The sequence below is a fragment of the Parambassis ranga genome, chromosome 24 (genome assembly GCF_900634625.1).
Source record: "Parambassis ranga chromosome 24, fParRan2.1, whole genome shotgun sequence".
NCBI lineage: Eukaryota > Metazoa > Chordata > Actinopteri > Ambassidae > Parambassis > Parambassis ranga.
Window position 1 is genome coordinate 15,450,112 of NC_041043.1, and position 20,031 is coordinate 15,470,142.

At 44.7% G+C, this 20,031-nt stretch overlaps 2 protein-coding genes across 3 annotated transcripts; one reads left to right on the plus strand and one right to left on the minus strand.

Annotated features, from left to right (window-relative positions):
* Positions 1–1,067: 1,067 nt before the first annotated feature.
* Positions 1,068–3,017, plus strand: uts1 (urotensin 1). The gene is made up of 2 exons (XM_028396603.1): positions 1,068–1,523; positions 1,807–3,017. The coding sequence occupies exons 1-2, from the start codon at positions 1,407–1,409 to the stop codon at positions 2,263–2,265; spliced, it is 576 nt and encodes a 191-aa protein (XP_028252404.1). The 5' UTR covers positions 1,068–1,406; the 3' UTR covers positions 2,266–3,017.
* trim54 (tripartite motif containing 54) lies at positions 2,980–17,537 on the minus strand. Of its 2 annotated transcripts, XM_028396599.1 has the most exons (9): positions 17,178–17,537; positions 16,780–16,958; positions 13,868–14,057; positions 11,312–11,407; positions 10,816–11,049; positions 9,448–9,470; positions 8,111–8,235; positions 7,833–7,941; positions 2,980–3,007 (listed from the first exon to the last, which is right to left on the minus strand). In XM_028396599.1, the coding sequence occupies exons 1-8, from the start codon at positions 17,367–17,369 to the stop codon at positions 7,874–7,876; spliced, it is 1,107 nt and encodes a 368-aa protein (XP_028252400.1). In that variant the 5' UTR covers positions 17,370–17,537; the 3' UTR covers positions 2,980–3,007; positions 7,833–7,873. The 2 variants fall into 2 exon arrangements, with proteins under 2 accessions (XP_028252400.1, XP_028252399.1); XM_028396598.1 differs by lacking the exon at positions 2,980–3,007 and having other exon boundaries at positions 7,326–7,941.
* Positions 17,538–20,031: the final 2,494 nt, after the last annotated feature.

Sequence of the window (20,031 nt, forward strand, 5' to 3'; positions counted from 1 at the left end):
ACTGGACTCAAGGATTGTTTTTTGGCGACATTTCGCCACTCCCCCAAGTGGCTTCTTCAGTTCTACTACTATTCTGGGTGGGAATCTGAGTTCTATGTGTTCAGGACCTCTGTGGGTGGATCTTGCAGGAACTCACATGACTAAGATCCCTATAGTTGGTTAATGGTCAGATAACGACCAGAAACTGTCCAGTTGCCTCGATTTAAACCCTTGGAAATGACTATGACCTGGATGGATGAGAGCATCCACCGATAAACTAAATATTCTGCATCTCTACAGCTCAATGATCCTTTGCTGCACGTCTCCATTTATTTATGTCATTTTGTTTCATTTCTGCTCACTCAGAGTCCCCTGAAACCGTCATATGACATCACTGGAGCCACCTTAATCTGATCTAATCCCTAATTTCATCGTGTGTTTGAGGTCCCAGGAGGAAAATTCATCCAAGTTAAATTGAAACTTTGAGCTACTTGTACTCTAATATTTCCAGTTTGCTGCTTTATAAGTTACTAGATACAGATGTTTTCCAGCCTTCTGATCCCAGATCCAGCAGTGTGTTAGTCGGGCTCACATTTCAGATGTCTGACTGTCAACAGCTGCTCTAATTACTGCTGTTTGTCAAGTTTCATGTCAGCAACAAACAGAAGACACAGCAGACCCTCACATGTCTCTGCTGCCCCTTTACACATAAACCTGGATATGAAGTAGATCAAAGCAGAAGAACTAAAGCAGACGATCTGAAGATGTCTGTTTTTAGTGTCTTATGATAAAGTACGTGTCTGTATTCTCATGTGGGTTGTGTAGCTGTAAACCATTTCGGATCTGATTACATGTAAACAGGTTAAATGATCTGGAGTGTTTGGGTTCAGCACCACGGACAGCTCCCACCGTCATTCCCTCACAGGTTAAATCGAGTTTTCAGTTCTTTAAAAGTTCTTTAAAAGTTCTTTAAAGGTTCTTTTATTAACAGAACCTGACTGTCTGAAGTCCAGCCTGCTCCAGATAAACTCAGTCACATGGAAAATGAGAGTTTTTTCTTTGGTTTCAGCTCAGCTCACTTTGTGTCATTTGTTTTGTCACAGATTGTGTTATTGATGTTTGGATCCTCTTCAGCAGAACATTCTGTTTCATTCCAACATTTTAAATACCTGACACCTCCTCTTCCTCCTCCTCCTCCTCCTCCTCCTCCTTGAAGTTCACCTCCTTGCTCCTCACGAGGATGGAAAAGGACATAAATCTGTAAAACACACACACACACACACACACACACACACACACACCTTTGCTCCCCGTCCATCACAGCTTCCCCGGATGTCCCTTGGGGACTGCATTGCCTCTCGCGTCTCGATAGTTGTCCAGTTTCCAAACCGGTGTCTGCTCACATTGACGTCAAAGGAGCGGGCTGGATGTATAAAACCCTCCGGTCCTCTCCGGTCGCCGCTCACAGGGACTTTCTCAGACTCGACCCCGACGATCTCACCGGGCGACCACCGAGTTCAGCTGCAGCGTGTGGACAATATAAAGTAAGCCCGGAGCTCTTTCCGTTTGTTTTTACAGTGTAAAGTTTTGGTTACTGAGGAGGTGACAGGTGGAGCAGATTCAGAGGCAGCATCAGGGTTTAGTGAAGGATTCCAGATTCTCCTAAAGGAAACTGATCACATGTATTTTGTATTATTTATTTTTTCTGTCAGGTAGTTTAATTATTTGTCAGATTCAACTAACGTCTGATTAAAGATTTAGAGAACATGAAGTTAAAAGTGCCACAGAAATGAAACTAGTGAATGACTTTGTGTGATTCTTCCTCAGGACATGAAGCCAGTCCCCCTTCTCCTGCTCCTCTCCTCGGTCCTCCTCTCATCACACGTCCGTCCCGCCGCCGGCAGACCGCGCATCTTCCCCGGCTGGCTGGATGGCAGCGGCCGCCTCCAGACTCAGAGACTGGATGAGGTGCTCCTCAGAGCGGCCGCCGCCGGGGACGGAACCGCCTCGGACCTGCTGAGCGGCAACATCCTGAGGTTTGTCCAGAGGAGGAACCCGGACCGGCTGCACCTGCTCCCGCCAGAGGATGAGAGCGCAGAGGAGGAGGAAGAGGAGACGGCGGCGATGAGGACCGCGGCGCAGCTGTTAAAGCGCAGCGAAGAGCCGCCGCTGTCCATCGACCTGACCTTCCACCTGCTGCGGAATATGATCCAGATGGCCAAGATGGAGAGCCAGAGGGAGCAGGCGCAGCTCAACCGCAAAGTGCTCGACGAGGTGGGGAAGTAAGATTTTGACAACAGCCCGACGGCTGCAGCAGCGATCCAGACCTCTGACAGTCAGTTTTTGTTCGTGCGCCTTCCTTCCTCTCCATTTTACGCACGCACGGTGCCATTTTACGCGTCACAGCAACCGCCGGTAAAATGTTAAGTTTATAGGTGTTATATAAAAGACGTTGTTGGAAATTATGGAAAGAACTTTTCATCCAGTCCACTGGCCTCTTAACCCCTTCATCCCTCTCCAAACACCCCCCTCAGCTCTGGACCTGTGGTGCAAACTGTGGGACATCAAGTCATTTTGACATTGTTTGACATGGAAATCAGCTGTGCTGTCAGAAATAAGTTGTTTGTGTGATTGTGACATTCACTTTCCACTTTGATCCATCTCTCCTCAGCAGACCTGATGTCTGGACGGTTAATGTGACAGACTCTCAATTATTGTTCTGTGGCAGCAAGCTAACAATTCTGATGAATTAAAGAGGCTCATCTGATTTTATCACCTTAAATAATCATACAAACACCTCAAACCTGATAAATCAATATAAATGATCCCTGCAGAGCATCAGATCTGGTGTCTGTGTGTTTCTGGTCCTATTAGTCTGTCAGATTAAGTTGTGCCTCAGATATTCACCCCTTATTTCTGATCACTCGCTGTCACCTCCTCTCCCGGGCTGACGGACAGATGGATGAACCTTTTCCTTTGAGCAGGAGCACTATTATCACCTGTACTGTATCTACTGTAGCACGCAGACCTACGAAAAAAAGAACAAAAAAAGAAGCTTTATTTGACTGTAAATGTTGACGTCTGACACTGATCACATTTGTCTTTGAGTTAGCAGAAGGGGAAAAATGCTTTTTGCCATTTATATTTTGTAATAAAAAAGTTGAAAGTAAAAACAGCTGCTTCGGTTTTGTGGAGAATTTGTGTCTGTGGTGGTTTTGTGTCTAATTCTGGAGCCTTCCTGCAGTTTTCCTCCAACAGAACCAAAAGATCCAACTTTACAAATGTTATGCCTCAATTCAAAGCTGCATAAAACCACAAACTGAGCCCAAATTATAGAACAAACACTGACGAATTTGTCCACTTGAAGAATCAAATGATCAAAGTGTTTCCTTCAGAGAAATTATAGCAAATGATCCATCACAGTTTGTCAAATCGTATCGTTTTATTGAAGCCTGTTCAGTCTGACGGCTCAGTGACAGTGTGTGAGTCGTTGAAACTGATAAGAGAAGAAGAAAACAGCCTCTGGCTCTTTTGTTTCTATGACTCAGTCGTTGTGTGTGTGTGTGTGTGATCCTCCTTATAATCATCTGTGTGTGTCTTAAACAGTTTTACACTTCAGTTTGTAAGTCAATAGCTGCAAAATGTCATAATTTATCTTTATAGTATTTATATTTAGTGCATCAACACTCACCTGTAAGAGCATTTTATGTGTTGTGGAGGAGTTCCACCTTTAGTGCGACACCTCAGACACAGAAACGAATGTCCAAACCCCCCCCGTCTTCGGCCCACAAATGACCGTCAGCGGTCAACAACAGATCAATAATCCCTTTTTTGAGCAAAGCCTAAAAAGTTGAAACGAATCAATGATCATTAATCTGCAGTGATGATTCATTCTGACCCAGTTCTGACTGATGTCAGTATCACAAACTGCAGCTCAGCTGACAGAATGAGGAAACATGGACGTCTGTCTGGATTGGAGCTGATGGAATTTTGTCCCCTCATCGTTCAGGCTGTCTTCGTCAGCAGACGCTGGTTAAAATGTTAGAAAATGGACAAAAGCATGTGAAGAAACAACAGCTGTGATATCCCTGTACTGAGTTACAGGAGTTAGCATGCTAACCAGCTGCTATAGCCCCATCTAATACCACTTTGTAGCATCAGATGAGCCCGGACGTCTCGTCTGTCCAGTCTGTCCTGTAGTACAGTGAAGTAAACACGGTGAAACGCTGCTTCAACGCGTTTAGTTCTAAGAGAAACAAAGGAGATTGCACCTTGATGTTTGTGCCACATCTCCTATCAAAGAGTCAGTGCTGATGCTAAATGCTAACGGCTATGTGTGGCCATCAACCAACGCTTTAATGTCAAAAGTGTTTCCACCATCTTAATATAGCATGTTAGCATGCTAACATTTGGTAATTAGCATAAAACCTCTGATGGTTTTCTGAGTACACAGCCAGAAATGATTGACCTGAAGAGGGCGCTTTGTGAGAGGTTAAAGTCCTCGTTCATCCGAACAATAGGCGCTGCTGTCTGCAGAGGCCAGAGCAGGCTGTGAATGTGATTATTTGGACATTTTTTACATGGAGGTCTATGGAGATTGGCTCACTTTTGGAGCCGCCATCCAGTGGCCGCTACAGGAACTGCATGTTTGTCTCCTGGAAACCATGAACATCTGCACAAACCATCAGTGGATAAATGTGTGTGAAATTGTGAGGATGTCTTTGTTGGATCAGGTTCAGTACTGCATTAACAGACATTTGGTGAGTATTTATGGCAGCGTTACTCACTGATGTGCTTTTAATAGATCTTGGACAATACAGGACGCTCCATCAGGACTCTTTGTTGGTTCAGGTTCAGATTCAGATCAGAACGCGTTCGTAGAGAGACGCAGCCCGAGCAATAATGCGCTTATCAGCCCACGCTGTCGGAAACAAAGGCTCACCTACTGCTGCACGCTTTAGTAACCATCTAAAAATGAGTCTACACTCGTATTGATTGTTGATCCCCGCTGTGTTTACATAACGTCCTAAATGAGTTCTAAAACGAAGGACGCCTTAATCCTGAAGAAGACATGATCCAGATCTTTTCACTTCCCCTCCCACAGCACACAATGCAGACCTAAATCCACTGCATACATTTCCTTTGGGGGCTATATTTACACACAAAGCGCTGATTTTTACTGCTCGACAAAAAGCAACAATGTGGTTCGTCCTGCATCTGTGCTGCTGCTGCTGCTGCAGGACGAACCATGGACCTGATCTTATGGATTATGGTGAACCTGTGTGTGCTTCTCTGCAGGTACCCAGAGTCCAGAACAAGAGACGAGATCAGTGTCACCATCCCATCAGTGGCCTGACGTCTAAGGAGATTCCTTTACAGAAGATCGCTCTGATCGATACACAACGAGCAGCAACAACATCCACAAACAGGAACTTTATTATTCTCCATCATGCATCAAGTTTGAGACTTGGAGTTCATACTGGTTTACTTTATTTCACCAACTGATGAGCCGCCTGATGCTAACAGTCCTTTTGTGTGAATCCCCTGAAGAGTCTTAGCCCATTCTTTGCTCCTCCAGATCTGATGGTCTCCTGCATGGAGACCACTCCACAGATCTTCAGTCAGGTCTTTGTGCAGGTCAGTCAGTAACACTTTGTCCTGCTGGAGGTGGGTCTTCACTAGAAGAGACGTATACTTCAGAAAACCAGGACCCAGGCCCTGTCTGACTGCAGACTGCTTCAGGGGTTCTTCCAGATGTTCAGACAGTCTTCTTGTTTCATGATTCTTCCACCCTGACAGGATCCACAGTTCCAAACCGACTGAATCCTCCTCACAGCATCATACTGCCACCACCATGTCTGACTGTATGAAGCCTGTTCTTTGGGTTCTAGCCTCTCCTTTCTGTCTCCACATGAAGACAACATCTCTGTGAGCACAGAGCTCTAGTTCAGCTTCATCTGACCACATGACCTCCAGTCTGTGTGCTCTGTCTCCAGGTGGTCTCTAGCAGACTTCAGTCTGGTTTGGAGGTGTCTTCTCTGCAGTCTGGCAGTCCATTCCTGTACAGGACTCTAGTGACGGTCTGTTTACAGGGTCACCTAGTTAATGCATTGTTGCCACAGTAATAATATATGCACCGTTTTGGAGCTTTTTGGGTTAATTTCTGCACTTTTTTTTACAGTGTTTTTTGTGTTGGGTCATCATGACTCCACCCAGTTGTTGTTATCATCATCTGACAAGTTGACAGTTGACAGTTGTGTAGCTAAACATTAGATGTACTGTCCGTGTCATCACAGTGAGTTTGACCTTTGACCTTCTTGGAGGTCAAATGAACAGATGTTTTTGTGTTTCGGCGAGTTTGTTTCTAACACTGCGGCTCTTTCGGTGTTTGTATCCGACAGTCACCACATCTGTTTCTGCAGCTTTTTAGACAAAGTGTCCCTCTGACGGCTCTGACGTAGACTCAGTTTGAGCAGATCAGCGGCTCGGTGTCGGATCTACAGTTCAGCTTCTCTGTCATTCCTTCATGACTGGACGCACTCAGACACCAATTAGCTTCATGAAGTGTCTCCACTGAGAGTCAGAGAAGCTTCTGATCGGTCCTCAGATGTCTCTTCTACCTCTGCTTATATAATGCAGGATTAAAGAGCAAAGTATTATATGCACAACATGTTCGCATTTACTGAATTTAACATTTAGTAGATGAGTCAGTGTTTCACAGCCAGGACCAAAACTGCATTGTTCCTTCAAAGGGTTGAGCTGGGCGCTCCCTTAGTGATAGGGTGAGAAGCTCGGAGTACAGCCACTGCATCGAGAGGAGCCAGCTGAGGTGGCTCGGGCATCTGTTTTGGATCGCCTCCCTTGGGAGGTGTTTCAGGCACGTCCCACTGGGAGGAGACCTCGGGGAAGACCCAGGACGCGGTGGAGAGACTATGTCTCTTGGCTGGCCTGGGAGAGGGGGGTCTGGGTGTCCCTGCTTAGACTGCTGCTCCCGCAACCCGGCCCCGGATAAGATAAGGTTGAAGATGGATGGATGGATGGGTGAGTCGACATTTTGCCTAAATGTTTTCATCCAACAAAACGTCCAGTTTCAGTCCATTTCAAATGCTTCAGATACACAATATTTGCGCCTAATGAGGCTTTTATTTTAAAATTCATCTTTACATACTGTGGTGTCATTTTAATAAATAAAGTACAAAATAATGGCCACACATTACCTCCATGGTTTACACCATTCATTACATAATTCTAACCTTATATCCAAATTACCTGTGATCAAATACTCAACAATATGTTCACTTATGGTGTGTGATTCAATGGAGGAGAGTTGTCATCAAAATGTCTGCTTCAATTTCTATATATCTGTTTCACACTTTAACAACCTTTTAAAGTGTGAAATCATAAAGTAAAATAAACCAGCAGCTGTGTAATAAATAAAAAAAGAAAGTTTCACAGAAATTGTGCCAAGCAAAAAAACAAAACAATTCTCAAACAAACATACAAGTTATTTCTAATATATATTTCCATCCATGCTGATGAAGGCAGTGAGATGACCTGAGGTCTTTATCCGTGCTCCACACATTTCTGTTAAAGCTCGTTATTAAAGCATCAAAGTGATGAATGTGAAGAGAAACATAAACATCATGCGCAGCAGGACGTTCAGGCCTGAATCAACAAATAAATCCTCCCCGTGTTGGTCCCTGCGGTTCAAAGTGATCAAACCTGCCGCCTGGCTGAGCTGAATAACTAATGTGACGCTTTCCAAACAGAGATCGAACGCAGCATGACGCCAAACAGAAGCCGATCGATTCATCAGTACACCTCCAAAGACAACGAGTCATCTCTGTTCACACCTTCAGTCGTCGGCACCAACCAGACTCTGCTGCTCCAGGCTTTAATGTCTGGAGCCAGATTCAGACTCCGACTGCTCATCCGGATCCTCTTCATCATCAGCAGCTGCACCTGAAAACACCAAAAAATCTGATTATAATCTGATCACAATCTGTGATTATAATCTGATCACAATCTGTGATTATAATCTGATCACAATCTGTGATTATAATCTGATCATAATCTGTGATATAATCTGATCATAATCTTCTATTATGATCACAGATTATGATGTACACACTGGAGCAGAAGTCGATGCTCCTCAGCAGGTCAGCGAGGTCGTCGGCATCGATGACAAAATGACTCATGTTCTCATAGCCAAGCTCTGGACGCTCCATGTTAGACGCCCTCGCCATCGCCACCATTCTGCCAACACACACACATAAACGGATTTCAGAATGAAATAAGAAGACATGTTGATGATGGGACGCTTTAGAAACACACAGCGCTCCATTTTACCTGCTCGCTTCAGCTTCTAATCTGCAGCCAGGGTTGTATCAATATAATAAATATTTCAATATTTAATCAGGCAGACTTCTGCTTCAGTGCGTATTGATGCTGATTTAAAGTCAAATATTGACACGATCTATCAGCAAACACACACACACACACATACTGTCACACACACAGTGGATGATCACTCAGCACAGATTTGTTTTGTGGATCATCTGTTCTCTGATTTATATGTCATGACTAAACGTGTGACAGACAGCTGATGACTGTTCAGACAGGTCTGCACACACACACACACACACACACACACACACTGTTTAAATCATTAATTAATATTAGAAACTGATTTTTTCTGAGTAGACTTTGATCTTCTCTCATGTGTTATGTTTCTCATCACGTCTTATCGATCACACCATGTTCTGCATTGAACATGTTTCACTGTAGAAGATGAACGGAGGGTTTATCGTGCAATCTGACGCATATATTCACATTGTGAGTGCTTCTGTGTCAATTTACTTATATTTGATTATTATTTATTGTTCAATCTGTTTTTACCTATATAAAACAACAAAGATTGTTACATTCTGACATTTAAACGTGATGTTTTGGACGGCGATAGCTGCTAGCTTGAAGGTCACGGCGAGCTAATCTCTGTTTTCCTGCTTTTGCGTGTGTTTAGGAGCTGGAGCAGCTGCTAGCTGTGTGTCATCTTTGCTACTTGTTGCTAACACAATAAACGGAATCTGTCCATCCCTCACAAACACAACGCAGAGATCCACCGGCACCTCCATGTGTTCATAGGTGAGTCATTTTCTTTGTATAATTTTGTGTTTAAAGATGATCTTCACGTTTAGCCTTTACCCTGTTTTTAGTGCCTCACCTGGTGGTGAAAACAAAACAGCTCACGGTGTCAGGGGGACTGGAACCTCAGACTCCTGAGTGACACACACATTGCGTCCTAACACAAACTTATCGGTCCCATGTTTAGGTGACGTCGGGCATTATATGGTGCGTTAGCATAAACGTGTTATCGACCAAACATGGCGTCCGTTGGTGCAGACGTGTTGCCACGGCGGTTAAACATACACGAGTGAACAGGAGACAACATTTAACAGACAGACTTACTTTTCCAGTATGACTTTGGCGCTCTGTGAGACAAAAAGGAGAGAAAAGTTAATCACTCATCTGTGCCAACAACATCTGTCGGAAGTCTCTGTCACGACCCGACAGCGTGTAAATAAATAAATAAATAAAAATACAAACTGGCTTTTAAGAAGCGCAGCCAGCTGCCAGAATGGCCCCGCGATGTTTACTACCTGCTCCGGCTAAAACTATCTGCTTTAACACCTGTGCTGGCAGAGGATGCTGCGGAACATAAAACACAGACACCTGAGGCTCAGGACGACACACACAGACACACACACAGACGCACACACAGACACAGACACACACAGACACCTGAGGCTCAGAGTGACACACACACACACAGACACACACAGATACACAGACGCGCACACGCACACAGACACACACACAGATACACACACACACACACAGATACACACACGCACACAGATACACACACACACACACAGATACACACAGACACCTGAGGCTCAGGGCGACACACACACACACACACACACACACAGAGACACAGACACACACACACACACACACACACAGACACACACAGAAAAACACAGACACACACACGTCCCTCAGTGCAGACGAACTGACGCAGACATGTTGCATCAGCAGTAGAGAGGCTGGATTTAGAAACATCGTGCTCGTCTCTTCAGGGCGGACCGAGCCGAGGTCAGACCGTCCACCCGTCCCGACTTTGACCAACTTTTTAAAGCTGTCACTCAAACTGTATCATTCAAATTTAACAAAGTTAAAATATCATATCTACACGAAAGCGTCCAGATTTCAGTCACAGTTTTTGTGTGTTATTTTGTCTCCATCTCTCATGCATGTGATCGATCTGTGGATCAATGCGGCGCACCTTTGGGACCGACCCGCCCCTTGTTATCTCTGCAGTGTGTGAATTAATCATGAGAGCGTGAGAGATGCTAATCTGCGTCTTAAGGCATGCGGGATCAGAGAGCTGGATGGTCCCCAGGCAGGGTTGGTGGAAGCAGTGTGACCGTCACAGAGGCCTCCCCCTGGGGTTACTGCTCCTCTTTCTCTCCTCACCCTGGAGCTGAGTACAGAAAGCTATTGATCCTCAATAGCTGGAGACCACAGAGTGTGGGTCATCCTGTGGCTGGGAAAATATGCAGCCTGAAAGTGTGTGAGTGTGTTTGCACAGTAAGAAGAAGACAAACCAACACCAGCAGCCTGCTATAAATATTTCCTAAATTTGAGGTCATGGGTCAAACATAAAAATGTCTTTATCCAATAAAAATGACATTTAATTAACCACCTAAATGCAAGAAGTGTAAGTCAAAGCCATGTGATGCAGGACTGTGTGGCTGATGCTGTATCCACCTGTATGAACAGAGGCATGTGCTGCTCCTCCATGGACTGAATGGCCGTCTCCACCAGCGTGACCGCCGTCTCCAGCTGATCGCCGTGCAGCCGTATGAGCGATCGGACGCGTTTGAGCTTATCGTCCTGCTGTTTGGTGATGAGGCCCACCAGCTCCTGCTTCCGCTCCTCCAAGATGGCCACCAAGCTGTCAAAATGGCTGACCAGGTGCTGTCTCTGTCGCTGCCCATTTTCCTGAGAGCAGAAACAGAGTGCGGGTCTCTGTCTGTGTGTGTGTGTGTCTGTGTGTCTCTCTGTTTTTGTGTGTGTTTGTGTGTGTGTGCAGTTGTGTGTCTGTGTGCATTTGTGTGTCTGTGTCGGCTTGTGTGTGTGTGTCACTGTGTGTGTGTGTATGTATGTTTGTGTGTGTGTGTGTCTGTCTGTGTGTGTGTGTTTGTGTGTCACTGTTTGTGTGTGTCTCTATGTGTGTGAGTGTGCGGTTGTGTGTGTGACTGACCTCCACAGTGCGGCACATTTCTTCCATCTGAGAGATGGCCGCCTGGATGTGGTCGTTACTGGCGACCAGGATGGCGATGCCGTCGCTCAGCTCTGTCTGCAAACATTATAATGATAAAGTAAATGAGGTCGATGTTCTCCTCTTTGTTAAAATATATTTTTGGAACATGTCAAACATCTTAACCTCACACAGATTTAAAATGAGCTGAAGTTATAATCATCACTCACATACTGTTCAACCACTTAGCTGGTGCATCAAATATTTACAGTAACTCTTTAACACCTGCTCATATTAACCCTCAAACATATGCATTACTGATGGAGTAGAACAATCAATTTTCTAATCAATTAAAGCTACAGTGCAGAATGTTTGTCTCCCCCTTCTGGGAGTTAGAGTAATTACACAAACACTGCTGTCACCCGTGTGGCCACATAATGGATTGTTGTCTCTGGAATGCAGAGACAGGTCGTTTTACTGCTTGTTCGCTGGAGCCGCCTCCGTTTCCATGGCAACGTTTGCATCCTTCCTCTAGTTTCTCCACAGACACCAGTTTATTAAGATACGAACGTCTGGTGAAAAAAACTTGTAGGGCTAAGAAACCAAACCTGCAGTTCACCACCCGGCCACTAGATGCTGGCACCAAAAAACCCCCCCCACACACACAGTGAGTTGATATATATATGTATATAAGTCACTGCTTAATTAACAATAAAAACGCAGCCAAGTTTGTCGGCGCTCTCTCTGGTCTGTGTTTAAATATTCATGTCATTGATTAAAACGTTGTGAAGTTCTCATTAGCAGCCAGGTTTAGTGCTGTCAGAGGATCACACTGAGTACTTTCTACTTAGTGAGACCGCCCAACACCACAAAGCACAACAACATGAGTCAGCATGTGTTGTCTGATGTCCAGTCTGATGACATCATGTCTGTAGTCAGCTGATGAGCTGCTGCTTTAACAAACCCCTCTCACCTCAGCGCGCGCCGAATAAAACACCAAACTTTTGTTTTTCTGCTGCAGTTTTGTAAAAAAGATGGAGAATCACCCCCCCCCATCGAGCCTCATCTGAATTTCAGATGGGTGATTCAGAGTCAGAGTGAGAGATGGAGCGGCCGGTGCTGAAATGTCAACAAAAGCCAACTGCTCGATAACACGCCGGACGCCGCCGGCGCCGCCGCCATCTGCATCACAAAACTGCTGCACTTTGTCTTTGTGCGACTTTGTGCCGACAAAACATGACGTGTACACAACAGACTCTTCACACATGTGCTCTGACTCCAGTGCTTATTATTCACATGTGTACTGTGTGATTTCCATGAGTGTGCAGCTCCGCTCTGATTTATTACAGAAAGTGAATAAACCAAAGAAAAAATGGCGGAAGACAAGAAAGGTCAAAGAACTTTATAAAAATGTTCATGTTTGTATGAACGCAGCAGCTGTCTGACCTTTAAAGAGCTCTCTAGCTGAAGTGGAGTGGGCTGAAGTGATGTGGGCTGAGAGGAAGTGTAGGGTGAGGTGGAGAAATATAAAGGACTGGAATAAAAACGAGCTGAGAATGAAATGGACTGAACACAGTGGAAGTGGAGATTGTGAGGAACGAAATAAAGCGGGACGATGTAAAGTTTGGTGTCTGGTGGGAGAACGTTCAGTACTATGAAGAGAAACAGAGAGTGAAGTGGACTGAATGAAGTGGAAGTGGCATAAAGAGAGCTGAAGTGGGGGATAAAGTAATGTGGAGTAAATTAAGATGACGTCTGAGAAATCGGAGGAAGAACAGTCAATTAATTGGAATGAAGATGAGCAGAAAATGAAGTGGACTGAATGAAGTCGAAGTGTGTTAAAGGACATGGAGTGAAGTGGAGTGGCTGGATCTGAACCATTGGTTAAGGTAGAGAAACTTTTAGGTAAAACGCAAAGATTGGCATGAAGACAGGAAGAGAAGGAAGTGGACTGAATGAACTGGAAGTGGCTTAAAGAAGACTGAGGTCATGTGGGGTAAAATAAAGCAGCGGAGGTGGGCTGATGTGAAGCTTCAAGTGAGGTAGAGAACAGCTGAAATGAAGTGAATGTTAATCTGAGAGTGAAGCAGACTGAATGAAATGGAAGTGGCTCAAAGAAGAATGAAGCAATGTGGAGTAAAGCGGTGGAAAGTGGATTGGGCTGATATTGAACGTGGGCTGAGGTGAAAAAAAGGCAGTTAATAGAAGTGAAATGCAAAAGGGTAACATGAAGATGAGTGGAGAGAGGACTGAATGAAGTGGAAGTGGCTTGAGGAATATTTAAATCACAAGGAATAAAGTGGTGTGACGTTGATTTCTGTGGGGTGAAAAGAAGAAAAGTCAATTGAATATAAACGGAATAAGGCTGAGCCAAAAATGAAGTGGACTGAATGAAGTGGAAGTGGCTGAAAAAAGTCTGAAGTCATGGGAGTGGGCAGATATGTGACTGTGGGCTGAGGTGAAGTGGAAGTGGCTCAAAGAGGTGAGGTGGGTTAAAGTGAATCGAACATAAATGTCCCAGTGGGGTGAAGTTAAATGAAGTGGAGCAGAGTGCGGTACCTTCTGTCTGATGTAGACGGCGCCGAGCGGCGCCACGTCGCACGCTTTGTGGCGCCCGAAAACTTTGCACATGGAGCAGGTCGGCGTTTGGCAGGACAGACAGTAGATGTTGATCTTTTCTTCTTCGTGCTCCTCACACACCAGCTGCTGCTGCTGCTGCTGCTGCTGCTCCGGCTTCATGTTCACAAGCCTGCAAGACACACACACACGACCTGTCACTCATCAATCTGAATATGGATCATAGAAATACATTTGATTAAGCCGTGTGACCAAAAGTAAATGGACACCAGCTTCCTGTTGCATCTTCCAGCTGCAGGAGTCCTACACCTGCTGCAGGAGTCCTACACCTGCTGCAGGAGTCCTACACCTGCTGCAGGAGTCCTACACCTGCTGCAGGAGTCCTACACCTGCTGCAGGAGTCCTACACCTGCTGCAGGAGTCCTACACCTGCTGCAGGAGTCCTACACCTGCTGCAGGAGTCCTACACCTGCTGCAGGAGTCCTACACCTGCAGCTGATTGATTGTTTGCATTATTGATTTATTGTCTGTGATTAATCAGTCTGTTTTTTAGACAAACCAGTGAAAAAAAACTGCATTTGTCGCAGCCTCAGAACTTATAATGAGGATCTATATAGTACCTGCCTGTCATGACCTCATCAGACTCCTCACATGCTTATTGATCGGAACAGGGAACTAGAAACATTAAAGGATGCTCTGGGTGTCTCAGACATCACTTAAGTGCCTTTAACGTTGGACTTGGCCTGTTTTTAAATCTCGTTTTCTTGCACTGGCGGCGTAGCGTCCACAGGACTTGGCAGCACGGTGTGTAATATTGAACCAGCTTAGTTTACTTCTGCTGTCGGTGACGTAGTTCCACGTCAGTGGATGATGGAAGAAGTCCATAAAGGCTTTGGCTCAGACGACGTCTGTGTGTTTGCCACCTGGGAATAAGAGCGGGACACTGCTCTCTACAGCACGTTCCCTATAGGAGGAACACACAGTATACGTGTGTGTAGACAGTCCTGGTTCTTTCCTCACCGCTCCAGGACGGACATGGACGCCCCTGTGTGATGAAGAGTCCTTTGTATTCTGACGTAGGTGTCTCTGAGAGGCACGATGATTAAGTAAAGATAATTGTTTGCACCCATGATGAAGAAAAAACGATGAGAAAGTTGCAGAACATTTGTGAACCTCGCAGTGAACAATCACGTCTATTTTAGCCCACACAGATGATGAGGGGACTCCTGTCCTACTGTCTCTGCTGCACGCCAGCACCACTCTGCTCTAACCACTGACTCACCGACAACTCATTGTAGTAAGTGTGTGTGTGTAAATCAGAGGCAGATACTGAAAAGGAAAAGAACTTTTTGTACAAATTTGGAGAAGACTTCAAACAACAGAATGTTCATTATAAATGGTTTGAACCTGGAGGATCATTAGTTACTCACAGAGTGTGAAAACCTCCAGAATCTGCAGCCACTGCAGCAAAATGTCCGTCTTACTGGTCCTCAAGCTACAGTCAGGGTCATGATATTGGAACAATGCCGAGTTTCTTTGGTCTCTGTGAGTGAAGTCCAGACTGTCTGTTTAACAGTGTGTCCTTAGGATCAGGATTCAGGATTTATTGTTGTTATTGAACGAGCAGCTGCATGTCCAGCTGTGTCCTGTTCCCTCGTTACTCCAGGACTAATCAAATGGATCAAAGTCCTGCAGGTGGCTCTGAGTCTGTGTGCACTGGAACTCTCAACAGGAGGTCTGAAGAGGAGTGTGTGCAGGTGAAGGAGGCGTCACGAGACTGAAACAAGAGGAACACTGAGAGCGACCAACACAATGGCCTGGAACGTTCTTCAAAGGAAGGACTGAGCTGGACGACCGAAGAGGACAACAGCTGCATCCTGAAGAACTCTTTCACAAGATGGAGCCAAGTCAAGAAGTCTCTGGAGGATTTAGGCGTGTCAAAGTCTGCAGACAACTTTATGGATGTAAACACAGAGACTTGACAACAAACCACCGGTCACAGTCTGACAGACCAGGACACAGCTGAAGACCTGAACAGTCCTGGACTAAGACTCTTCAGACTGATGAAGATGAACCTGAAGCAGAAGAGTCTAGAGAAGGACGAGAAGAGCTGAAGACCCAGAGCAGCACATCCTCGGTCAGACACGGTCAGTGAGGAAATGTATGGACCAGAGTCACTGCTGGTGACTATATATATATATATATATATATATACACAAATATATAAATATATATATATATTTTTAGACATGCTTACATCCCTGGCTTTACTTCGGCTGGTCAAAACTGCTCCTCCTGTAATCACACACCAACTCATATATAAAAATATGCAGCAGTAACATAATGTGATGCTGCCCTCTGCTGGTAGTCTGCCAGCACTACCACAACATCATGACAAAAAAGCTTTGGTCTCAGTTTTCACACAATTTGTTAAACAAAAAGCTGTTTGTGTGTTTGAAAGAAGTGGAAGTGGTTCAGAAAAGTGCTGTGGGATGATGCCATGGTGTGTTCAGTAGCACATGAGTGAGAATATAGTGGACTGAATGAAGTGGAAGTGTCTTGGAAGAAGACTGAACTCATGTGGAGTAAAGGAAAGTAAAGTGTGGGCTGAGATAAGAAAAGACAATCTTTACTGGATGAGGTACAGAGCATCAGAAGAGGTGGAGAAAATGATTATAAATGACCATCTGAGAGTAAAGTGGACTGAACGAAGTGGAAGTGTCTTAGAGAAGCCAAACCATGTGGAGTAAAGTGATGAAAAGTGGAGTGCATGCATATTAACGGAGGTGAAAGCAAAGAGGCGACATAAAGACCAATGTTTATATAACTGAGAAGGTTTCTGAAGGTCATATGCTTCAGCAGGATGGAGGATGGAGGAGCTACCACGTCCTCACCTGGAGGACTCCTGCTGTCTGTAGATGTCGATGATGTTCTCCACCAGCAGGTTCCTCTGCAGCCCGTAGACACCGTGGCGGTCCAGCACCACCTCATGGCGACAGGACGGACAGCGGAAACGGCCACCGCTGGAGGCCATGCTGGAGGAGCCGCGGGACTGCCACAGGGGGTTCGCTGCCTGGATACAGACAGAGAGGACGGCTGCTGTTAAAGGGACAGTCCACCACAAAATCCAACATTCATATTGTTCCTGCAGGGAGTTTTCAGAGGTGAGGTCATTGTTTACACATTTGAATCCAGTTAAAATCAGTGTTTACTGAGAAATGTTTTTTTTTTTGGGTGGAATGCTCCTTTAAGTTTAACCTCAGCTCTAAACCACTGCAGGGACCCTCCTCACCTGGAAGATGTCGTTGGCACACTTGCGGCACAGGTTGTGCTGGCAGGGCAGGATGACCACGGGTTTGGAGAACATCTCCAGGCAGACGGGGCAGATCAGCTGCTTCTCCAGGTTCTCCATGGTGGCTCCGCCGCCAGCGCCGGGCCCGGAGCTGCCTGCTGTCGGGGGCTTGAATCCGAGGTCAAAGTTCATCACCTCAGGAAGAAGCGTGGAGCAGAGGACAGGCAGAGAACCAGGTGGGAGGTGAACTCGGCCGTTTCAGGCGTGTGTTCGTTCTGCTTTTCGCTCTAGCTGCTGCTCCATCTCTGCCCACACAGTTGTCCATCCCCTCACTCCCCCCAGTCTCAGTCCCACAGCAGCCGGCCTGTCGACTGTTGGGTATTTTTAGCTCCTCAGTTTGTTCAGGCTTGGGTTACTGTCTAAACTGCGTTCCACAGCCGGGCCACAGTGGAAAGTCGGGGCGTGGCGGAGGGTCAGTGCAGGATCAGGCTTCACATCATAATGTTTTTAATGAAGTCTGATACTTCAGGGAGGGGGGGATGCTGCTGACATTATGCAACCTCTGGCAGGGCATGTCTGAGGCCGGCAGCACGGTGGGATAAACAGATAGTAGAATTACTCCACTGAGACGCCTGGCTGTCCCGCAGCATCTCTCTTTAGCAGACCGTCTCATTTAGAAGCTATTCAACAGTATTTTCTGACAAATATGTCTCAAATTAGAAAACAAAACAACTACATATATATAAAATATTTTAGGTCCACAAATATCAGCCTATATAAAAACTTTCCACCAGATGTTTTCTTTACACAGTAACAGGTAAATTATGTCCTTTTTTAAATATGTGGTATTGATGTTAAATTTAAAATTAGTGTTTGTCATTAGAAGCCAGGAAGAAATAGAGAAACTGGACCCTGAATGAAACAAACAAACATCAGGACACATTTTAAACACCTATTAGTCATTTTATCATTTATATGACTCAAGAGCGCCATCTACAGTTTTTTCTCTGCATGCACCTGCTTCATTTATTCATTCATTCGCTGTCTAGGTGATTGTGTTGACTGAATATATAGGAAATGGATTCATTTAAGATCATGTCACCAATACTGTCAAACACGGTGTGGGTACCATCACAAAGGTCGGTTACTTCCTGTTTTTCCAATGAAAACAAAAACGTGAGATAATGAAAGAGTTTAAAGAGGAAATAACACGATGGTGTAGATCTGGATCAGTGCTCGTTTCCTTCACACATATTTGTGCTAGTTTTAACACATACTGTTGACTGGGTAAAAGAAGTGAAATAAAATAAATGGTGACCCTAACGTTCCTAATTAATCACATCATTAACTGCAGTGATACAGGTTTATACATAAGCGCTGAACTGCCACAGTAGAAAAAAAAAATTAATCACTATCTCGTTATGTCAAATGCTATCACGTTATAACGATATATTATCTCGTTATAACGACATATTATCTCGTTATAACGACATATTATCTCGTTATAACGACATATTATCTCGTTATAACGTCAAACCGTATCTCGTTATAACGTGATATTATCTCGTTATAACGAGAAGGAAGGCGAAGGTGATGCAGTTTGTACCCATCGAGCCTTCTGTGTCCTTCCAGCTGATCGATGAGAAATGAAGCTACCTCCAGAGGGTCGGTCTCATTCTTTCTTCTGAACAGTCCCATGCATTTTAAAAACCTTCTGAGTGTCCGCATACTGATCACAGTATCATCCACTGTGCGCAGTAAGGACAGAATCTCCCCATGGCTTAATCCAAGCATGAAATAGAACTTAATTAAATCTTGTAAATGTGTCATTTTCCGATGTGAGCAGCAAACCGGTTAGGTTAGGCTACTTATAAACAGTTCATTTTTTATTACAGCAATAAAATGTATCTCGTTATAACGAGATAATATCACGTTATAACGAGATAGCGTCTTATCGCGTTATAACGAGATACGGTTTGACGTTATAACAAGATAATATGTCGTTATAACGAGATAATATGTCGTTATAACGAGATAATATGTCGTTATAACGAGATAGCATTTGACGTTATAATGAGATAGTGATTAATTTTTTTTTTCTACTGTGGCAGTTCAGCGCTTCTGTAGGTTTAGGTCGGAAACAAGTCAAAAAACTTTTTTTTTTATATAAATAGGTGATGTAAACCACTGTAACTGATCTGATCTGATCCACAGTGTGACCCAGAGACGCTCCTGCCCTCTGACCTGAGGCACACACACAACAGGTCCTCCCTCACCTACGGTAAGTAGACTAAGCTGCTAATGGGACTACAGGTGTATTTATAGTCAGAGGAGTGGAGCTGAACACACAGGTTCTAATGGCACATTTAATATTATGACATGTTTCATATACTCCTATCGTTGCGTTCCTTTGATCGATGTCAGCGATATGAGACGAATTAAAAGACAGAAAGTTATAAAATCCCCCTTTTTTTTTTTATTTGATTGGTTTCCATAATAACTCATTTACACATCGTCCACACAGAGAATCACAACAGAGGGAGACGACACGCCCCGAGGAACAAAATAAAATAAGAACCCATCAGCTGCACAGACAATAAGATGCTTTCATCATGTTGTGTTTTCTTAGATTTGAATTATTTGTGGTGAAGTACAGTTAGTCTGCTGATTGTCCAGCACGAAACATCACCAGTCTGTCTCTGGAAGACCGTTAGCTCTATGCTAAGTGTGGTTAGCACAAAGTTTGTATCACTAAACACGTCAGCCAGCGCGTCAGAGCCGGCCATCACCACTTCCTGTCGTATTAAACTTAAATCATGTCGTCTCTCTGTGATTTAAAAAAAAATGAAAACAT